The 19,598-nt window shown below is 40.0% G+C and overlaps 1 protein-coding gene across 1 annotated transcript in view; it reads right to left on the reverse strand.

Moving 5' to 3' along the window:
- kcnq4 (potassium voltage-gated channel subfamily Q member 4) overlaps window positions 1-19,598 on the reverse strand; it is a gene marked incomplete at both ends in the record, with an annotated part of 50,022 nt that overhangs the window by 8,122 nt on the left and 22,302 nt on the right. The window contains 10 exons of the mRNA XM_080044947.1: window positions 23-79; window positions 9,539-9,559; window positions 9,984-10,109; window positions 11,077-11,165; window positions 11,288-11,383; window positions 11,497-11,607; window positions 11,951-12,076; window positions 12,710-12,885; window positions 12,996-13,122; window positions 14,315-14,405. Of these exons, the coding sequence (XP_079901073.1) occupies window positions 23-79; window positions 9,539-9,559; window positions 9,984-10,109; window positions 11,077-11,165; window positions 11,288-11,383; window positions 11,497-11,607; window positions 11,951-12,076; window positions 12,710-12,885; window positions 12,996-13,122; window positions 14,315-14,405 (1,020 nt within the window). The remainder of the gene's footprint in view (window positions 1-22; window positions 80-9,538; window positions 9,560-9,983; window positions 10,110-11,076; window positions 11,166-11,287; window positions 11,384-11,496; window positions 11,608-11,950; window positions 12,077-12,709; window positions 12,886-12,995; window positions 13,123-14,314; window positions 14,406-19,598) is intronic.

Raw genomic sequence — 19,598 nt, forward strand, 5'->3', positions numbered from 1 at the left:
ACAGGCTTGTTGCCGTGGATACCTCTGCTTGCGGCCAGCGTGAATCCGGAAGAGACCCCGTTTTTTAGAAATCAGTTGACTGAGGAGACACACAAGGCAGAGAGGGACAGAGGGTGAGGAGAGGAGAGGAGAGGAGAGGAGAGGAGAGGAGAGGAGAGGAGAGGAGAGGAGAGGAGAGGAGAGGAGAGGAGAAGGAATAGACTAAAGGATGGGAGGGGGTGAAGGAGGTAGAGAGGTTCCTGGGACACTAACTCTGCACATGTTTACACCCAGTGTGTATCAAATGAGCAAAGGAAAAACCAGGAAAAAGTGGGTGAAGTGGAGGGGCGTGAGGTGTGACATCTCAATAGTCCAAAAATCCCTTTATTTTCCCAATCTTGCACTGTTAGACTTTTCCTTGCTATTTTACAGTAATAAGCTGGCAGCACGGTTGCCAGCTTAATACTGTAAAACATATTACAGTATTAAGCTGGCAACCGTGCTGCCAGCTTATTACTGTAGAAACATATTACAGTATTAACCTGGCAACCGTGCTGCCAGCTTATTACTGTAAAAACATATTACAGTAATAAGCTGGCAACCGTGCTGCCAGCTTATTACTGTAGAAACATATTACAGTAATAAGCTGGCAACCGTGCTGCCAGCTTATTACTGTAGAAACATATTACAGTAATAAGCTGGCAACCATGCTGCCAGTATCTTATTGTAAAAACATATTACAGTAATAAGCTGGCAACCGTGCTGCCAGTATCTTATTGTAAAAACATATTACAGTAATATGCTGGCAACTGTGCTGCCAGTATCTTATTGTAAAGCTCTAGTTATTTACTGTAAATAATTTACAGTAGTGTACATTCATTTTACAGTAACATTCTGTCAATTAACCTTTACAGTATTTTGCAGGCAACCGTGCTGCTAGTATCTTACCATATAACAAAGTCTTAACAGTGCCCTTACTGTTTAACAATAGGAAAAGGTTACTGAAATGATTGTTGTGCAAAACTGTAGTGCAGTGGCTTGTAGAAAACTGTAGAAGAAGAAAAAACATCTACAATGATATGCAGTAAATACATTTTCTTTTATTAATTAATTCACCAAGTCACAATACAAATACTCACACATCTTAAGAAGATTGGACAAGATAGATTTAAAATTACCACCAATACCAGGAAAATAGTTCAGGGTTCGGACAGCTTTTTAAGAGTAAAATGCAATAACTTTTCCAGCACTTTCAAGATAAAATGTCAACTTTTTCAAGGAAGCCAACGCTTTAAATATATACAGTATATACAGTGGCTTGCAAAAGTATTCATACCCCTTGGAATTTTTCACATTTTATCACATTAAAACCACACACGTACATTTATTTTACTGGGATTTCATGTGATAGACCAACACACAGTGGTGCATCATTGTGAAGTGGAATGCAAATAAAATATGGTTTTATTTATTTTTTAGAAATAAAAAACTGAAAAGCGTGGCGTACATAAGTATTCAGCCCCCCTGAGTCAATACGTTGTAGAACCACCTATCGCTGCAATAACAGCTGCAAGTCTATTGGGGTATGTCTCTGCCAGCTTTGCCCATCTAGAGACTGATATTTTTGCCCATTTTTTTGGCAAAATAGCTCAAGCTTCAGATTCAGCATCAGATTGGATGGAGAGCATCTGTCAACAGCAATTTTCAAGTCTTTCGAGATATTCTCAATTGTATTGAGGTCTGGACTTTGACTGGGCCATTCTAACACATGACTATGCTTTGATTTGAACCATTCCATAGTAGATCTGGCTGTATGTTTAGGGTATTTAACCTTCTGGAAGGTGAACCTCCACCCAGTCTCAAGTCTTTTGCAGACTCTAACAGGTTTTTCTGCCCTGTATTTGGCTCCATCCAGCTTCCCATCAACTCTGACCAGCTTCCCTGTCCCTGCTGAAGAAAATAATCCCCAACGTATGATGCTGCCCCCACCCTGTTTCACAGTGGGGATGGTGTGTATAGGGTGATGTGCAGTGTTAGTTTTCCACCACACATTGCACTTTGCGTTAAGGCCAAACATTTCCTTTTTAGTCTCATCTGACCAGAGCACCTTCCTCCAACACTTGCCACAAGCCATGCGGGGGACACAGCATATTCAGATGAGACCAAACTTGAAGTTTTTGGCCTGAATGCAAAATGCAATGTGTGGCGGAAACTAACACTGCACATCACCCTATACACACCATCCTCACCGTGATACATGGTGGTGGCAGCATCATGCTTTGGGGGTCCTGTTCTTCAGCATGGACAAGGAAGCTGGTTAGAGTTGATGGGAAGATGGATGGAGCCAAATACAGGACAGAAAACCTGTTAGAGTCTGCAAAAGACTTGAGACTGGGGTGGAGGTTCACCTTCCAGTGGGACAGCAAGCCTAAAAATACAGCCAGATCTACTATGGAATGGTTTAAATCAAAGCATATGTGTTAGAATGGTCCAGTCAAAGTCCAGACCTCAATACAATTGAGAATCTCTGGAAAGACTTGAAAATTGCTGTTCACAGACGCTCTCCATCCAATCTGATGCTAAATCTGAAGCTCAAGCTATTTTTTAAAGAAGAATGGGCAAACATGTCAGTCTGTAGAAGGGCAAAGCTGGTAAAGACATACCCAAATAGATTTGCAGCTGTATTTGCAGCAATAGGTGGTTCTACAAAGCATTGACTCAGGGGGCTGAATACTTTTGCACGCCACGTTTTTCAGTTTTTTATTTATAATTTTTTTTTAAAACCACGTTTCATTTTCATTCCACTTCACAATTATGCGCCACTTTGTGTTGGTGTATCATATAAAATCCCAATAAAATAAATGTACGTGTGAGTATTCATACCCCTTGAAATGTTCGACATTTAGTCACGTTACAACATTGCCTTATCTGTAAAATGGGAGGGTGTTCATAATATAATGTATATGGACAATCACCAAATTGGAGAGTATGGCCCTAAGGAGACCTTTATCAGTTTAGTTCATATGCCCAAAATGACCATTTATCAGGTTAATAACAACATGACTATACTTTTCAGGTCTCCCTTGCAAAAGAGTATTCGGTCTCAATGGGATATACCTGTATAAATAAAGGTTAAAAAAAAAAAAAAAAAAGAAAAAAAAAAAACTTAAGCAATATCACATGAGAGGGACAAATGTTGTCACTATATCAGCGCTGCAGTGCTTCTGTCGAAAATGTCATAGCGATAATCAATAGGTCTAGATGTAGGAAATGGTTACTAATTAGAAACATATTTCACTCACACACACACACACACATGTAAGAAAAATTAAAGAATAACAAAGGGCAAATACAGCCTTTGCACTCCTTTTTTTCCCGGGCTGAATTTTAAAAATATGTATAAATGTATGCCTAGATATTATATATTTAAATACATTCTTGAGCTTGTGTATGACCAGACACTTTCAATATTGCTAGGTTGCCAGATTACAGTTTGTGTATCTTGGTGTGTTGCCAAAAAGTGATCCTCCCAAAAAGGTCTTACAGTCAAATAAAAAAGGTATTTAAGCCAATATACGTCCATGATTTCAGAACGTAAACGGGACTAATGGCGCTTTTCCACCGCATGGTATCAGCTCAACTCGACTCGACTCAACTCGCATTTTTGGCGTTTCCACCGCAATTTCATGGTACCTGGTACCTGCTAGCGGCTGCTTTTTTAGTATCACCTCGCTCTAGGGACCAAGCGAGCTGAGTCGAGCTAAAAGGTGACGTCGGCAGACGGCCGGCCGCTGATTGGCCAGAGACTACCGTCTGTCGGCTTCATTCTGTTGATTATTCCCCATGATTCTCAACAACTCTTAGGGACTTTTATGTGTATTTTGTCTCGCCGCGTGCAGCCTTCTTTGGCTCTCTTTCATTTGATTTGCATCACAGACCCAATTTTTTTCTCTCCATATATTCGCTAAGCTCACAGTTGTGTTGGCTGTTTTGGGGAAGTTACTTTGAACATACGAGAGGAGACATCGCAGCTAGGCTAATAAATAGCCTATAGCAGCCAGCTGGGACAGACATGATAGCGAGCGATTACATTACAAGCCTCGGACTGCACTGATTACCTCAATAAAATATTCAGGCTGAGACACGGCTTGCATTTGAAAACACGTATCCTGAAACAAGCACTTAACAGTCAACTTTATCATGCCCGTGTTTACGTGCATAGGGATGTACGTGACGCATCCCTACAGCTGACTGTGTGGCAGTCACACATCAGGACACAAACCCTCCCTTTTAATGGCCCGTAGCAATATTCTTCTACTTCTTTTAGCAAACAGATACAAGGGGAGTATTTTCTTAAACATTTTTCATCCGTGTTTTTGGCGGTTGGTTCAGTTAATAGTGCAACAACTGCTCGTAATTTCTGCTTTGCTACTTGACTCCGGAGTTGGCTTTCAGCCCCTTACGACGACCCCGCCCACGTTCAGGAGGTACTATTTTCGGTGGAAAACGACCCGTGCTGCTACCAAACCAAGTTAAACTGAGTCGAGTTGAGTCGAGTCGAGCTACATTTGCGGTGGAAAAGCGCCATTAGAGGGCTCTGGTCCAATAAAGCATCAGTACAAATGTGCCGACATAGCGTTAACATGCTGGGACCGTGGACTGAAATAACTTTTTGGCAGCACACCGCAACGACTCTGACAGCTTCACAAAATTAAAATTTTGGATCTTGGTTCTGTAACTAATGTTACCAGTGATTAATGGATTAGGTTATACATTTTTTTAATGGAGCTGCATCGAGCTAACCCAGCTGAGTGTAACATCACGTTACAATGAAGTAACCCCCGAGCTTACGTTATCTATAGTCTATAGTCTATAGTCTATAGTAAGATTTGTATGCGCTTCATTTAGCGTAGAATATCTCAACTGTTATAGACTAATATGACCCCAGTGAACAACATGGGATGTGTGACAAAATCTCTACCGGGGCGAAAGTCCTGAAAATGACCACAACAGGTTACACTAGTATCACACTACGTGGTGAATGGGACTTTTTTTTTCCTTTTTAGATATCCTCATACTTTTTTACCAGATTCATCTTCATATTAAGATAGCTGGTCAGCTAATTGCTAACGGTGTTGAGCGTCAATTTAGCATGCTATTTCTTTGTATCTACAAGTCAATAACAAACACAAACTCGGGATTTGGTGTAATTTACAAAGGAGAACATGAATGAACAGTCAGAGTGACATTGTCCGATAAGTTTAAACGGAAAAAAAAATCTCAACTGATTAACCTTGGCATGACTTCTGAATTTTTTTTAAATTTACAGAATAAAAAATAAAAACAATAGTTAAATTACAACACTGCAGAGAAAATCCAAGCACAAGCATCTGTACGAACCCTGATAGTTGCATTTGGTGGGGTTCAATAAGAAGAATGGAAGTAGCTGATGGAAGAAGGATTTGTCCAGCGTGGGGTGTCTTTCTGATGCACATGGAGGGGAGAGTAAAATTAAGAGAATGTCAGTAAACAAAATCAAATAAACTAAAAAGGCGTACATTCACATTTTCAATTTACATCCATTCAGTGTGTGTGTGTGTACTTACCTACTTTGAGGTCTTCCATTGAAACTTAGTCAATTGGTGAGGAAAGTCGTCATCCAAGGGTTTTGGGAATACAGCTTTTTGTTAACCAGGCGGCCGTCTTTCTGATGGTTCCGACTTTGGCGGCGCACTTAGTTCCCTCTACTGGGTTTATCCTGAGAAATCATTTTTAACACACAAAAGCAATAAATTAGTTATCTAAATATTTTCTTGACCCACTTCATGGTTTTGCTTTTTTCTGAACTGATACAGTACATGACATGCATCATGGTACTCCACAAAGGAAAAATGCAAGCAAACAAGTTCACAAAGAATGTATTCATACTAGGGATGTGAACAATGTGTCGATTCTCGGCTCGATTTTCGACACGTGCTTAAGACGACTCGAAAAATAGAAATCGATAAATCGGGTGTTTTACTTTATTAGATGTTTTGGGGACATGGGAGACGTCCGTCATGCGAGTTCATGTGTGGTCGCGAGCGCGCTGCAGGTCCGGTGTGTGTCAACAGTGCAGTGCAACATATGCAGCATAAAGTTAAATTAACATCACGGTCGTAGACGAATATTAAAAGGTTATGCTTTATATGTTGCACTTTCTGTTTTCAGCCGAGTAAGTTACATTCACTTCCGACGCATGGACAGCGTTTTTAAAATTAAAGCCTCTCTTTATTATCAAAAAGCTTTGATGCAGATGAAGTCTGAACACACACAGCGGGCGGCAGCAGTGTTTTTAAAGGAAAGCACAGTTTATCAGCACCACAACTACGTGATGCTGCCGCAAAAAAAAGGAACACTGCCTTTTTTTATTTAAATGGCACAGTAAATCGATCGATTTGTCGATTCATGCCTCCGACACGTCGACACGCAAACAATGACTCGTTTAACATCCCTAATTCATACATTTGAGCCACTTAGACAAAATAGTATGGCAGGAGTTTCTGTATTAATAAAAAGGTTTCGGTGCTCACCTCTGTATCAATTATGTTGTGCAGGCCGACCCCCTTGCTGTAGAGATAGAAGCAATCGACATAGGAAGCCAAGGCAGCAGCAAAGTTGTGTTGCTGACTGATTTGATATGCCACCTTTCCCTTGATGCTGACCATCCACTGGTCAGCGGACAGGAGCTTTTCACCTGAAATAAACAAACAAACACAAATTATAATAAATGTATTCAACAAAAATGTAAATGCAACCCTTTGTATTTGTCTTTGCTCCCATTAAGAGTTAAGATAAAACACAAATTAATAAAAACTTTCTGTTAACACAAAAGGCTTATTTCTCTCGAGACGGAGCGCTCTCTCTGGTGTACATACCTGTGGTCAGCATGCTACATGGATTTGCTATCTTTGCATAAGATCATTTTAGGGTGGCATATTTTCAATATAATTTGGTAACAGAATGAGAGAAATAATCCCTTTGAATGTATAGAAAAGGCCTGAGATGTTGTACTTAAACTCATAAAAAATTGAAGTAAAAACCAAAGTGTACCCTTTACTTGTAAACCAAGGTAGAACGCCAGTCCAGCTCTACTATGTACAGGAATACAAAATCTTAAGGAAGATGCCATATTTTGGAAAATATCGCCTATTTGACATCCTTTCAATAGTGGGACGAGAAGAGAGATGCCCTTATATTTCTGTTCAGCAGAAATCTAGGAACACACATCCAGAAAGCTTAGCACAATAAAAGGTAGTCTCTAGTATACACAGCCTACCTCCGTCAAAAGCCATCATTTTAACATTCCTAGAACCCCAAAACACACTCATGTACATGATGACTGGCACATTTACCCCACTATGAAATAATAATCTCAAAAATGATCTAATAATTTAAAATTATTTTCCTAATGTAGGGTATGTGGAAGTCACAATATGTAAATGGGGCGTTTTGGAGTACTATTCAGCTAAGTACAATGCTTGGCTGACTAGCAGGGGGCACATTTCTAAAGGTCCCTATTCCCCAGAGAAGGGCACATATATTCTTGTTTTTTGAGGAAAAATGGAAAATAGGTACATTACATTTTAATTTAAAAACTTGCTTAACCTTAATAAAAACACACAGTGTGACTTTGCTACGTTGCATAGCTTTGCACGATGCCATACGATACTGGTTACCTAACTAACAAACCTAACACAACAACTATTTTTATCTTACCAAGTATAATGAGTCTCTTCTTGACATTAACAGTGGTTTGGTTGGCATTGTCTGCAAAAAAAGGAAGAAAAAAAGAATGTGAAATCAAATGAATGGCTTCATCAATAAGTTCAACATAGTGTGTCACATAAATCACCCAAACAAGCTTAACAAATGTAGTGTGAAATAAGAGTGTACAAGTTAGCTTTTTCCCTCCCAAATTTAAAGTTAGCTAGGCTATATAGAAAGAGAGCAACCCTGCTATGCTACTTCTCATTCAAATTCCCCAGTGAAATAATAGTTTAAAAAGCCTACTAACTATGTTTGCACCCAACTCCAACACTGCATGCGGTTAACATGTGAGTTAAAATGGTTAACACAATGTATCATCGACAAACCATTTTAAACAGCAGTACAATGTTAACCTGGCTAACACCAACTGTTACCTTGCTAATGCTAGCGCAACATATGACTTTAGCAATGGAAAACAATCACTGAAATCCCTATTTGCGCATTGCGCCGAGCGTTAATTAACAGAGCGTTAATTATACGAATAATCTCGTCAGCCGATAAAATATTCAAAACTTACTGTGGGTTTTGTTGTATGCTTCCAGCCATCTCACTGGAGACATTTGAGAGGCTTTTGAGGATCAAGTTCTTCGTCTCCTTCTCCATCTAGTTATTTTGCGCAACGGTTATGCTGCGTTCAGGGACACAGGGAATGTGAGACTTTCTTTCCATTACAGAGACATCAAGTGTTTGTAATGGTTTGTAATGAATGTCCGCCAGTAGGCTACAATGTCAGTGCCAAAGAGCCTATTTTACCACTGATAACTTAATTTTCATTTTAAATCAGCACTTATCCAAATTGATCTCAATGTGGGTTATGTAGGCTACAAAAGGAAGCCCAAAAGGCTGTTTTAAAGCCAAACACCTTCTTGTTCTTCTTTTTTTTAAATTCTTAACATCACCACGCTGGTTTGAATGTGTGTTACAAAAGAACACTACAGCTAATATAATAATAGATAATGTTTTTGCTTTACTGGGAAGTAATACAATTCCAATTGACCGTTTTTTATGAATGCAGCATCTGTAGAAGAAAGTTCTAGAACATGCATACATTGGTTGCTTACTGTAAATAGTGTTGTAAATTACTGTACTGTATGTGTGTACCCATAATGCATTACAGGAAAACAGTATCCTACCACATTTTTTAATTATACAGTAAATAACTGTAGTTTATTAGAAATTTCCCATGGTGCATTGCAGGAAAACAGTATCCTACCACATTTTTAAATTATACAGTAAATAACTGTAGTTTATTATACATTTCCCATGGTGCATTGCATGTTACAGTTTCATACTGTAAAATGTTTTAAAAGTATTTTACTGGGCATTTTCTGGTAATTAACTGTAGCGTTTACAGCAAGGGCTAACAGTGTGGCACCTTACCTACAATTTGAAAATATACTTCTGAGAGGCAGTTTTGGACTATGGAAACACATACACACACAGTGAGAAGTCAGGAGGTGGATCATGCAAAGGAAGGAGGCGATGATTCACCTGAGTATATTCATCAAGACAGCCCATTAAAACATCATGGTGCGACAGCAGACTCCTCAAATCGAAGACATTTTCTACCCGCAACACTTCTCTCATCTGATGCATGCATACAGTAAGTCCATTAGTCCCTTTATTATTATTACCCTGGCTTTTGTCTGATGTTTATGCTAAATAAATTATAAATCTAATGCGACAAATGTGCTCTCACTACAAAAAACCCTTTCATCATCAAACGCAACTCTTGACTTGAAGAACAAACCTGCATGGAACTTCTGCCTTCCTGAGAACAGATGAAGGATGGAGGATGGATGGCGTGAAAAAGATACAATGGAAAGAAAAGGGAAAGAAAGAGGAAGACAGGAAGACGCAACCAGTGAGTGAACGGGCAGGAGGCAGTGGAGATGACAGAAGCATGAGCTGAGAAGACAAAGATGCAGAGAAGCAGGGGGGGAGGGGGTCTCACACAGTGGTCTCAGGTCAGCATTAGTGAAACACATGGTTAGATACTAAACACATCCATGCAGAAAGCTCCTTTAGCCTAGAGTTTCTTTGTACATCCTGTTGAATGCGTTGCTCTATGAGTTCCTGTTGTTACTGCTTTGATGGTGTTCTGAGTGTATGTGTGTCAGTATATGAGTGTAGGTAGACTTTCAGCCACCTGTCAGGATGTACTGTGAGGCTGCGAGAGGTGGCGGGGTGCGTACCTGTCCCCCGACAAGTAGGGGGCGCTGTAGGGCCGCAGCCCAGACAGCAGCGTGTGGTAGGAGTTGGGGGGAGCCTTCTTGGTGTTACGCTGTCGCTGGAGGTGACTGAACAGTAGCGTCAGTTCTCTGACACCCCCACGTGCACAAATAAACATAAAACAAAACAAACAAAAAAAACAATGACAAATGAAGAAAAAACAATAAAACATGAAGAACTCACAAAAAGGCCAAATCAATGGTCCAAACACTCAAAAGAAGAGGGATACTTGAGAGACAATGTCACGTGAACATATATTAGAAAGTCAAAGTTTGACTTTTTATCATGTTTGTTACTCATACTGTAGTTTCTATTTGTGTTTCTCATGTTCCCCTCCTTTTAAGCAAACAAAAATTAGTCAAATTAATACATGAATGCAAAATATAAGAAACCACTGCGTAGACTAAGAGTATGAAGATGTAATTGAATAGTGGTGGCCAAATTACATTTAAAGTAATATTTTAAAAAATTAGAGGAAACACGAAAATCTGTTACTTAATGCATGGGTCAGCGATTCTGGAGAAAGCTTGTTGTCAAATAATTTTTTGTCAAAATCAGTGAATATCTACTCACAATCCGCTACCGGTCCGCACTGTGTTTGCACTGAAAATAAATCCAGTGTTAAAACACAGCCTAGGCTCTGTAAACACGCATGTTGCTAGCTATGGTGGGGCCCCTTGTTAACATACTCTTTGTTTACATACCAGTTAACAAAGCCTAGGCTGTGTATCTACACCAGATTTTTTTTAGCACAAAAAATTATTTTGTCAACAAACAATCTCCAGAATGGCTGACTCCACCTTTAAACCACCTCTGAACAGACATAAAAAAAGATGTTGTGATGGACAAGAGGTAGTATGTATGATGTGCTTTATTTGTTTCATAATAGAATGAATGTATGAGCAGGGACTACTGTAGTATTGTCGTAATTCAATGTTTCGAGATGCAGTGCTGATTTCTCTGTCTACCTTTGTCACAACACTTCAAACAAAGACAAACACAGCTGTCTGATGTTCAAATCCACTCAATGGGAGCTGTTGTAATGGGAGCTCCTACCTGAACGAAGGCAACATGCTGTCATAGAAGTACCATGTAGCTGTAAGATAGGAGTGTTTGGCATCTGTTGAGTAAAGGCGCCATGCAGCCTGAAGAAATGTAAACAAACACGGAGACACAAGTTAATCTAACACCGTTACTGACTCTCCTACTCCTACTTTGAATTCATTGAACAACCTTTTTCTATAACGACTCTCACTGTGGCCTTCACCTGTATCAGGTTGGCTGCAGGCATCCTCCTCTTCTCAAAGTGCTTCTGACGGTGCTGCTCTTGGACCTTCAAGGCAAAGCCTGACCCCAGAATACCCTAAAGGGGTCAGAGAGGTCAAATCAATCTCTGACCGCGGCTGAGAAAAAGCCATTGACCTCGTTGTAAGCAAATATTTCTGTTTATATATAGAGAGTGCATAGGAGACTTACAGCAGGCAGGGCGAAGAAAGAGACTCCTAGAAGAGCAAAGCCGGCAGCAAGTAGCCGCCCCTGCCAGGTACGAGGAGTCTTATCACCGTAGCCAATAGTGGTTAGAGTGATCTTGGTGGGTGAAAAATTATACATTTAAAAAAATAAATATGATATAAAAATGCAAACTCTGTCAGGCTGAAACACTGCACTGACACACTGTATGTGTTTCTGCACTCCCTTGTAGGAAACAATAAAATAAGAAAACCAACAACATTATGTTGGCCATGTGTATTGACAACAAGACTAAACATGTCATGTACTATACCTGTGATCTATAATTGTATTGTTCAATATAGTATTTTCACATGTCTTGTTAATTTAATAAGACAATTTCTATCGTAAAAAATAAAAAGTAAAATCGGATTCCTTCAGGCACAGACATAGATCCTGTGTACTGTAATGTAGTACTCACAGTCCCCCACCAGAGGGAGTCGGCATAGGTGTTGAAGTCTGAGTTGATGTCTTTCTCTGCCAGGTAGACTAGGAAGGAGGCAAAGATCAGGACCAGGAAACCTATGTACCAGGCCGTAATCAACTCCTGTGAGAGAGACAGAGGGGCAGGTATCAATCACACCTGTCAGCAACAGAAGCATTTGTATACCATCATAATCCCTGCTGTCATTACCCGATAAATTCCAACCATCATCACATTTGGCTTCCACTTTATCTTGGCTGCTCACTTCTGCTAAGACAGCTGATGCATCAATTCATCACATCCATCTAACTGTGTTCTATGGCCGACCCTATGGGTGTCAAGTGTTTTGGTCAGCACAAAAACTAACAAATAATTGCCAAAAATAAGCAGCTAAAGGGGAGTTCAGTGTTTGAGGGGCCAGTGAATGTAATCAAGTAACAGCTGGTCATCAGTGGACTCAACACTGAATCCTAATAAGTTATGTATCCCATTAGTGAGCATCATGTCCATCACTGGAAGCCTTTTAACAATTCTCTCTCCAGCCTCCTCAACCTCCTTCCTGCTCTTATAATAATCCATAATGCTGTATGCGGCTATCATGAATTACTATGCTTTTAATTTATGTGTCCCACAACTTTCAGAGGCCTATAGATATGAATCATTTCAAATATAAACCTGAGAAAGTGTGTTGTAGTAGTAGTAGTAGAGCCTTTCTAAATTAAAAGAGGTCTATAATAAGCTGTCTCTTGTTCCGACCTTGCTGTGAGCGTAAACCACTGAGCCCAGTAGTTTCCATGTGCCTCCACGTCGGTCCATTCGAACCATACGCAAGATCTGCAGGAAGCGCATGCTGCGCAGGGCTGACGTGGCGAAGATGTTCCCCTGCGTGCCTGCTGCTATCACCGCCAGCGATGCCACAAATACTATGAAATCTACGGAGGACACACGAGATAGTGGTCATTTTAAAGGTGATGGGAGATCACACTCTTCTCATGAACATACGCTGGACTTTGAAGGTGATTTGTCTACTGATCACACTAACCTATGACACAGAAAGGCTTCCTGGCAAACCTCAGCCGGCCCTGCCATCCACGGTATCTGCAGCAACAGCCGGCCGCCCACACCCTGACGAAGTACTCCAACCCGAACACCACGATCATCACAAACTCCTAGAAAAGCACACACAGGTCAGTGACATGCACCAGTCAAGTGGGCATAGCGTTCAGATAACCCCCACAGATATGTGCTGGGAAATTCATTTCAAGTAATTCCAGTTAATTTCATTAAGTGAATACAAAGCTTTACATAGTATAATTAAATGTATTAATAGTGCATCAGTTGTTGTTCAGCATGTGTATCAATTTGCCAAGTGGAGAAGTGGCCCCTTAATATGTGTTGTGTAAATTGGTGTTACTTAATATCTTAATCTATTTACAACGTTACAAGTAATTTCAAGACTTCATCTAAAAACTTGATTCTTTTGTTCTTGTTCTTTGTCAGCTTGGCGTCTGTGTTCATCCAGTCAGTATTGAAGAAAACATGTTAATTCAGCAGGATAAAAAGGTTAGAAAGCACTCAGGATGTCAAGTGTGATGAACATCTAAGCTGGGAAGTCAATTTTTCAATCTTTGCAATAGCACATGAACTTCTCCACACTGTCCACACTTTTCATTTCTCAATCCGTGGGAAACACACTAATGTGTATATTATTTACAAGAGATTCATTAAAAAAGATTAAAAATAATGAAATGATAGCAGAACGGTCACATTAATACGCCCCCTCTCTTTGTCTTCCTTGCATTCGGAGCAGTTTAAGGCGCACTGAACCAATCTGAGCAAACGTGTAAGTAAAACCCACTAATGGCTGATTGCCTAATAATGGCTGTGTGATTGATCGTAAGAGTGAACAGAGGGAATGGACCAGAGTCGGACCATTAAATAACACGTGAGATGAGCAAGGTGGGAAGAGGGGGGAGGGGATGGAGAGAGCAGGTCAGGCACTGAAGGAGAGAGCGAGTGTCCATTACTTCCACTAAAGCAGCTGGAGCACAGAGGAAGAGGAGAGATTATGGGGTAGCTATTAGGATTAGTGGATCACGCCTGTGATTTCCTGCGGAGTCAACAACACCTGAATCCTCCCACCTGCTTACATGGCTGTCTGTGCATCCACCGCCCAACAATGAGGGTACACTGCAGTAAGTGAGATGGCGTGTGCGGAAGGACGGCGTATGGAAACGGATGCTAAAGAAATAGAGTGTTTGTGTGTTTGTGTGTGTGTGTGTGTGTGTGTGTGTGTGTGTGTGTGTGTGTGTGTGTGTGTGTGTGTGTGTGTGTGTGTGTGTGTGTGTTGGGGGGTCTTACCAGGATGAAGAGGCCTTGGTTTGCGAATTTCTGGTGTTCGGGGATGGTGGAGAACACAGACAACACCAAGCAGCTGAACACCAGCACAAAACTGAAACACATGATCGCACACAGGTCAGTACACACATTTTAAAATAAAATCGGTACAATAACAATAACTGGGTAAAACTTGGGTTTCATTATCCCCTCAGAAAAAAAAAATGCTTTGTACACTCTCCGAGTGATTAACCAACAGAGAAAACTAAATTGAAAAGGGAAAGATCTGTTGATCAGTAACACAACACAAGCACTGCATGACAATCATGCACACAGTATTTGGTCAGTGGCACAATAATTAGGACGATGTTAACAGGTTTAGTTGTTTTATGTTAATGAATGAACAGTTTATAAGAAACAACAACACTAATATACACTAGTTCATATGTATTTTCAACACACTTAACCTGAACCCGTTTCATGCCAACTACGTCTGATTAATGTGAAACATACTGTATATTCAAATGATCTTGTGTCAAAAAACAGCAGCATGTCTCTTAAAGTGAATAGCAGAAAAGTGCACTGTGCTGTAAGATGACTGGTATTATAGGAATTATTTCAACGGAAGACGAGGACCCTGCAACTTTTTACTGACTCGCAAAAGTAATGGCCACTTCAGTTTGAGAACTACTTCAGAAAAAACACAACATAAATTCTGGTAAATTATGCCTTATGTTCAAGGTGCTCTCATGTTAGTATAAACACTTCATCTCTTATCCAAGTATCCACTATTCAATGTCCATCATTAACTCGGGTTCAGAAGACATCAAGCACATCGTTTTCACTTATCTCTCTTCAACTTGCCCAAACTATTATCACATTGATTTGTACTTTATAGAGAGAGTTTGGTGCGTTCCCTCATGGTCAAATATTTTTACAAACTACCTGTCAAAGATATTTATTCCTTCCTGTTCGCAAAAATGTCCCTCACTAAGGATGATGCATTAACTTTAACTTCAAAGTAAAAACATTTATGTTTGAAACAACGCACTGCGGAAAAGAAAAATGTTGGCACTTACGTGGCAACTGCCACATTGTGTCCCACTTAACGAGTGGAAAAAGTTATTGTTAGATGTTGTTTCAGTGGAACTGCCGCCCGCCAGATAAAACTGAGCTACAGTGTATGAACAAGAAGCAAAGAGGAGGAATGTGCTTTCAGATCAACTGAGCGAATAATATACATTTTGTAATTTCATTATCTGAAGATCGTTATTATAAAACAATATTGATAATATAATATAAGCTGTTATAATTTGCTCTTTGTTCATAGTTTGTATCACCCTGGACCCTTGTAGGTGGTGAGAGGTGTGGAGTAGGGATTCTCAAAGGAAACATCATGAAGTGTAGGCTGGAGGATAATAATGGGGTCAATTGGTCAAAAAGATACATTCATATTTTTCAACCAGGAACAAATTTAAAAAAAAACTAAGAATAAATAAAGCTTTAAAATATCCAATACTTTGTACTCCTTTCCTATGGTCAATGATGACAAAGTTTGGTTTTCCCTATATTATATATCATATCATGATAAAACTTAATAGCTGTGAAACTAAAAACATTGTCTTTTTCTTTTTTATTAAAACAATTCTCATAAAAAGAAAGGACTTCTTCAGTGAGACACGAGAGTGACACATCAGGTGGCAGCTGCTGGCTCAGCTGGGCTACATTTCACAGGCCAAAAGTTAGACAACACTTGCTGGACGTTAAACCAGTTCTCATGGTCCCACACAATGGTGCCCTTTCTCCTCAATTAGTAATGCGATCAACAAATCTGTCGCCGAGCTAATGTGTGCGTGAAATGAAAAGCATTTTATGCGCTCGCATTGAAATAAACATGCATAAAACAAATTGGTACACACAGCGGTGGACGGCGGCTGCTGCTGATGTGAAACATGAAGAAAGTAAGAAGAGAAACTTGCTACCAGCGCACAACACAAGACATTGATCAGCAATAGTTCAGTAGAAGAGGAAACGAGAGGAAAGACCCACTTCCCTCAAGACTTAAATCCTCAGGGTGTGATTGAAATGTCTAATGTCAGCTAAGACAGTATACACCTTTAAATAGGTTATTGAGAACTAATGGATAAACAGGTGAAAGGGTGAGAAAACATTCACAAAGAACTGTTGAAATAGTGAGCTAGTCCAAGTGGAAGTAGAAGGAATGCAAACCCAATCCAACCTAAACAATTGCAATATGATAGTATTAGTTTATTAGTATTATAATAATTATCATTGTTTTGTTACAATATCATCAGACAAAAAAAGGTTGAAACATCTCCTGAACAGGATGACTGTAACTAATTCAAAGGTCATACTCAAAGGATGTGAAGGATAACTGGCCAATATATTCATACATTTTATATCATTATTACTGCCTAGAAAAACACTGTTTTGTCATTGCATGCACGAGTCAGTGAAGGAGCAACTTCTCAGACTGTTTTTGTTCCGACTGCCTGCCCAGACTCGGTTTCCAGATGGCGAGACACTACAAATAGAAAGACAAAGTAGATCATCTTAGACAGCTAGAAAGACACCGGACACCAAGCGCGAATAAACAGACACCCCCAAATTACTACTGTATATTTCTCAGCCCAGTGAAGCTTGCACGGAAGAGAGTGTGTGTGTGTGTGTGTGTGTGTACGGCGGACTCAGTTGTGAAAAAACAGACCCAGACGCTCTGCAAACAATGCATTTTTGTCTTTCATCAACTGAGTAATGTGCTGACCAAACTGTCTGTTTCCCCCCTCAATTATCTCAAAATGCTGTGTGTATTTCCTTTAGGAGGGAGGAGGATCTCAGGTGGGTTCTTTCATTGACTTGTAGCTATAGAGTATGACAAGAAACAGGTTACAGCACTGATAGCCTGATCGACAGCTTGGCTTCTATAAAATGCAGTGGTAATATTCCCGTAGAAATTAAGTTGTGAATGCAACTCTGCATTTACCTGAAAATAATACCATCCATTACATACAGTAACTCCAAAACACTGCAATGAACTACTGCCAACACGGCTCACCATATCCGTTTATGCAGCCATGTAGGATTTTGCTAGGTATCGCGTAACAAACACAAAGCCATCACACCTCATTTCATTCAGAACACAAGTGATGGGCAGTCCGCAAATCACAACATTACGAACTGCTTAATATCAGTTAAATAGTTTTTGGACATCAATGGAGGTCTATGTGACAAAGGAAATGTGCTACTGTAAATTGGGCTACTGTAATTTGGTTATCTATTTTGATTTGTTGACAGTAATATACATCTCCGTATAAATCTCAAGACTTTATGGTCACTATCAAAAAGGATAACTGCTACGAATGTTATCTAAAATATTCTTTTAATCTTCTGAGAACAAGATCAGAGCTACAATTCCTGTCATCTATGGTGTCTGTCTTCTACATGGAAATCTACAAATGTTGAGCTACCGGTCCTCCTACTGTATGGAGTTAAGTGACCTGGTAACGCCCGCCAAGACGACGCCTGTGCTTGTGTCTGCTTTGTTGTCTCATATGACCTAATATATAAACAAATACATTAATGAATCAATACATAAGTGAATGGAACAGATATGAGATATATTTCTGCTGAGGGCACACTTCTCCCACCTCCACCAGCCACCCACCTCCGTACCACCATTCCAACATCCCTTCCTCCTTTCAGGGAAATGTCGGATAAAAGCAAAGTATCGGTCAAAATGCACCAAATCAGCAGTGTTGGTCTCAAGAGGACATTGGGCGGAAAATGTTCTCAGCCCTAAGTGCTTTACTGACGTGCCTCAACAAAATATCTTTATAGTGAAATATTTCAATAAAGAATTCTTGAAAGGCTTTAGAGAGGAGAGGAAGTAAGTATCATAAGAATATTGCTCATGGCAGCATGTTTATCACAGGATAATGTCTCATTATAATTACAACCATCCTGGACATGTGACCCAAGCAGGGGTGAAGGGATGATAACGTGGATTAAAGGTCTAATAAATGGACATATTAACGCATATAGATGCACTGCGTGTCATGTAGGAAATCAAATAGGCCGCCATGTTTATAATGAATAGAATTATTTATGAAAATCAGTTGCTCAGGGGGTTTACTGTAAAAGTGTCTACATTAGTAATTGCTCCAGAACTTTTAGAAGGAATAATGCATGCTCTGCTATAAACACAGAAATTCTCCAAAAGCAGGCCTCCAGTGTAATTTGTCTTGTGGACACTGTGGAGAATCAAGAAAATGCGAGCACATTGAGACATGAAAAGAAAGAAAGTACACTTAATTTTTTTTTCTTTTTCATTTCTACAAATTGTTATTCAATCACATCACAGCTACAGTATCGCTCCCCTTGAAACGCTAAGCGTTATACACCACAAGCCTCTGGTATGTATAAAGTGCATACAGTTTGGCTCACAGCCTTTAAAGCTCCAGAGAGCCATTGGGCTGCTGGTGGGGCCGACAACAAACAAATGTACAGCAGGCTACACGGCAACAAGATTGCTTTTAATGGAAGCTAAGGCAGGGTGCTTTTACTGCTGCTTTCCTGTAAGCATACATAAGTGAAAAGGGATGATCTCTCACATTACCTTTGACCGGGCTGTGAAAATATTTTAGTGAGATAAATAGGCATTACCAGTGCTAATAAACGTATATGACTTTGTATATTGCTGTGTGTGTGTTTATGAGGCTAACACTCTGCTATGCTCATATGCCAGTCTGTGAACATGGAGAGAAGCAGCAGGGGCCAGACTGTAGGAGAATGCACTTTTGATTCAATCACCACTGGATGATAAAGCAGCTATCGGTTACACACAACACGGAGGGAGTGGAGAGGAGAGGGCAGAGCAATAAGATAGACTGAGAAAAGGAAGATTCAGAGAAAGTGAGGCAGAAAGATGTGAAGAGGATATAAAAGACAGCAAGATACATACAACACACAGTACATACAAAATCCCAAAGGCACAATTTCCTTATAAACAGTATTTAATAACGAACAGTACTGAGTCTGCTGTTGGATAATACCAAGATAATCTCAATTACAGAAGCGTCAAGTCGGCAAATTAATGTATACAAAAGATTACTCACTATAGCTTGAAAGAAAGAATTGCTGTGTGAAGGTAGTACAAAAAGAGAAACTGGGTTCAAAAACAGTTGAAGGGCCCTGGGGTCATGTCACTATAACAGAACATGGACAAGATTTGTAGGTGTGTGTGTGTGTGTGTGGTGTGAGCCCCGATCAATGAGGCACTGACAACGGT

Source organism: Ammodytes marinus (genome assembly GCF_949987685.1).
Source record: "Ammodytes marinus genome assembly, chromosome: 17".
Lineage (NCBI taxonomy): Eukaryota > Metazoa > Chordata > Actinopteri > Uranoscopiformes > Ammodytidae > Ammodytes > Ammodytes marinus.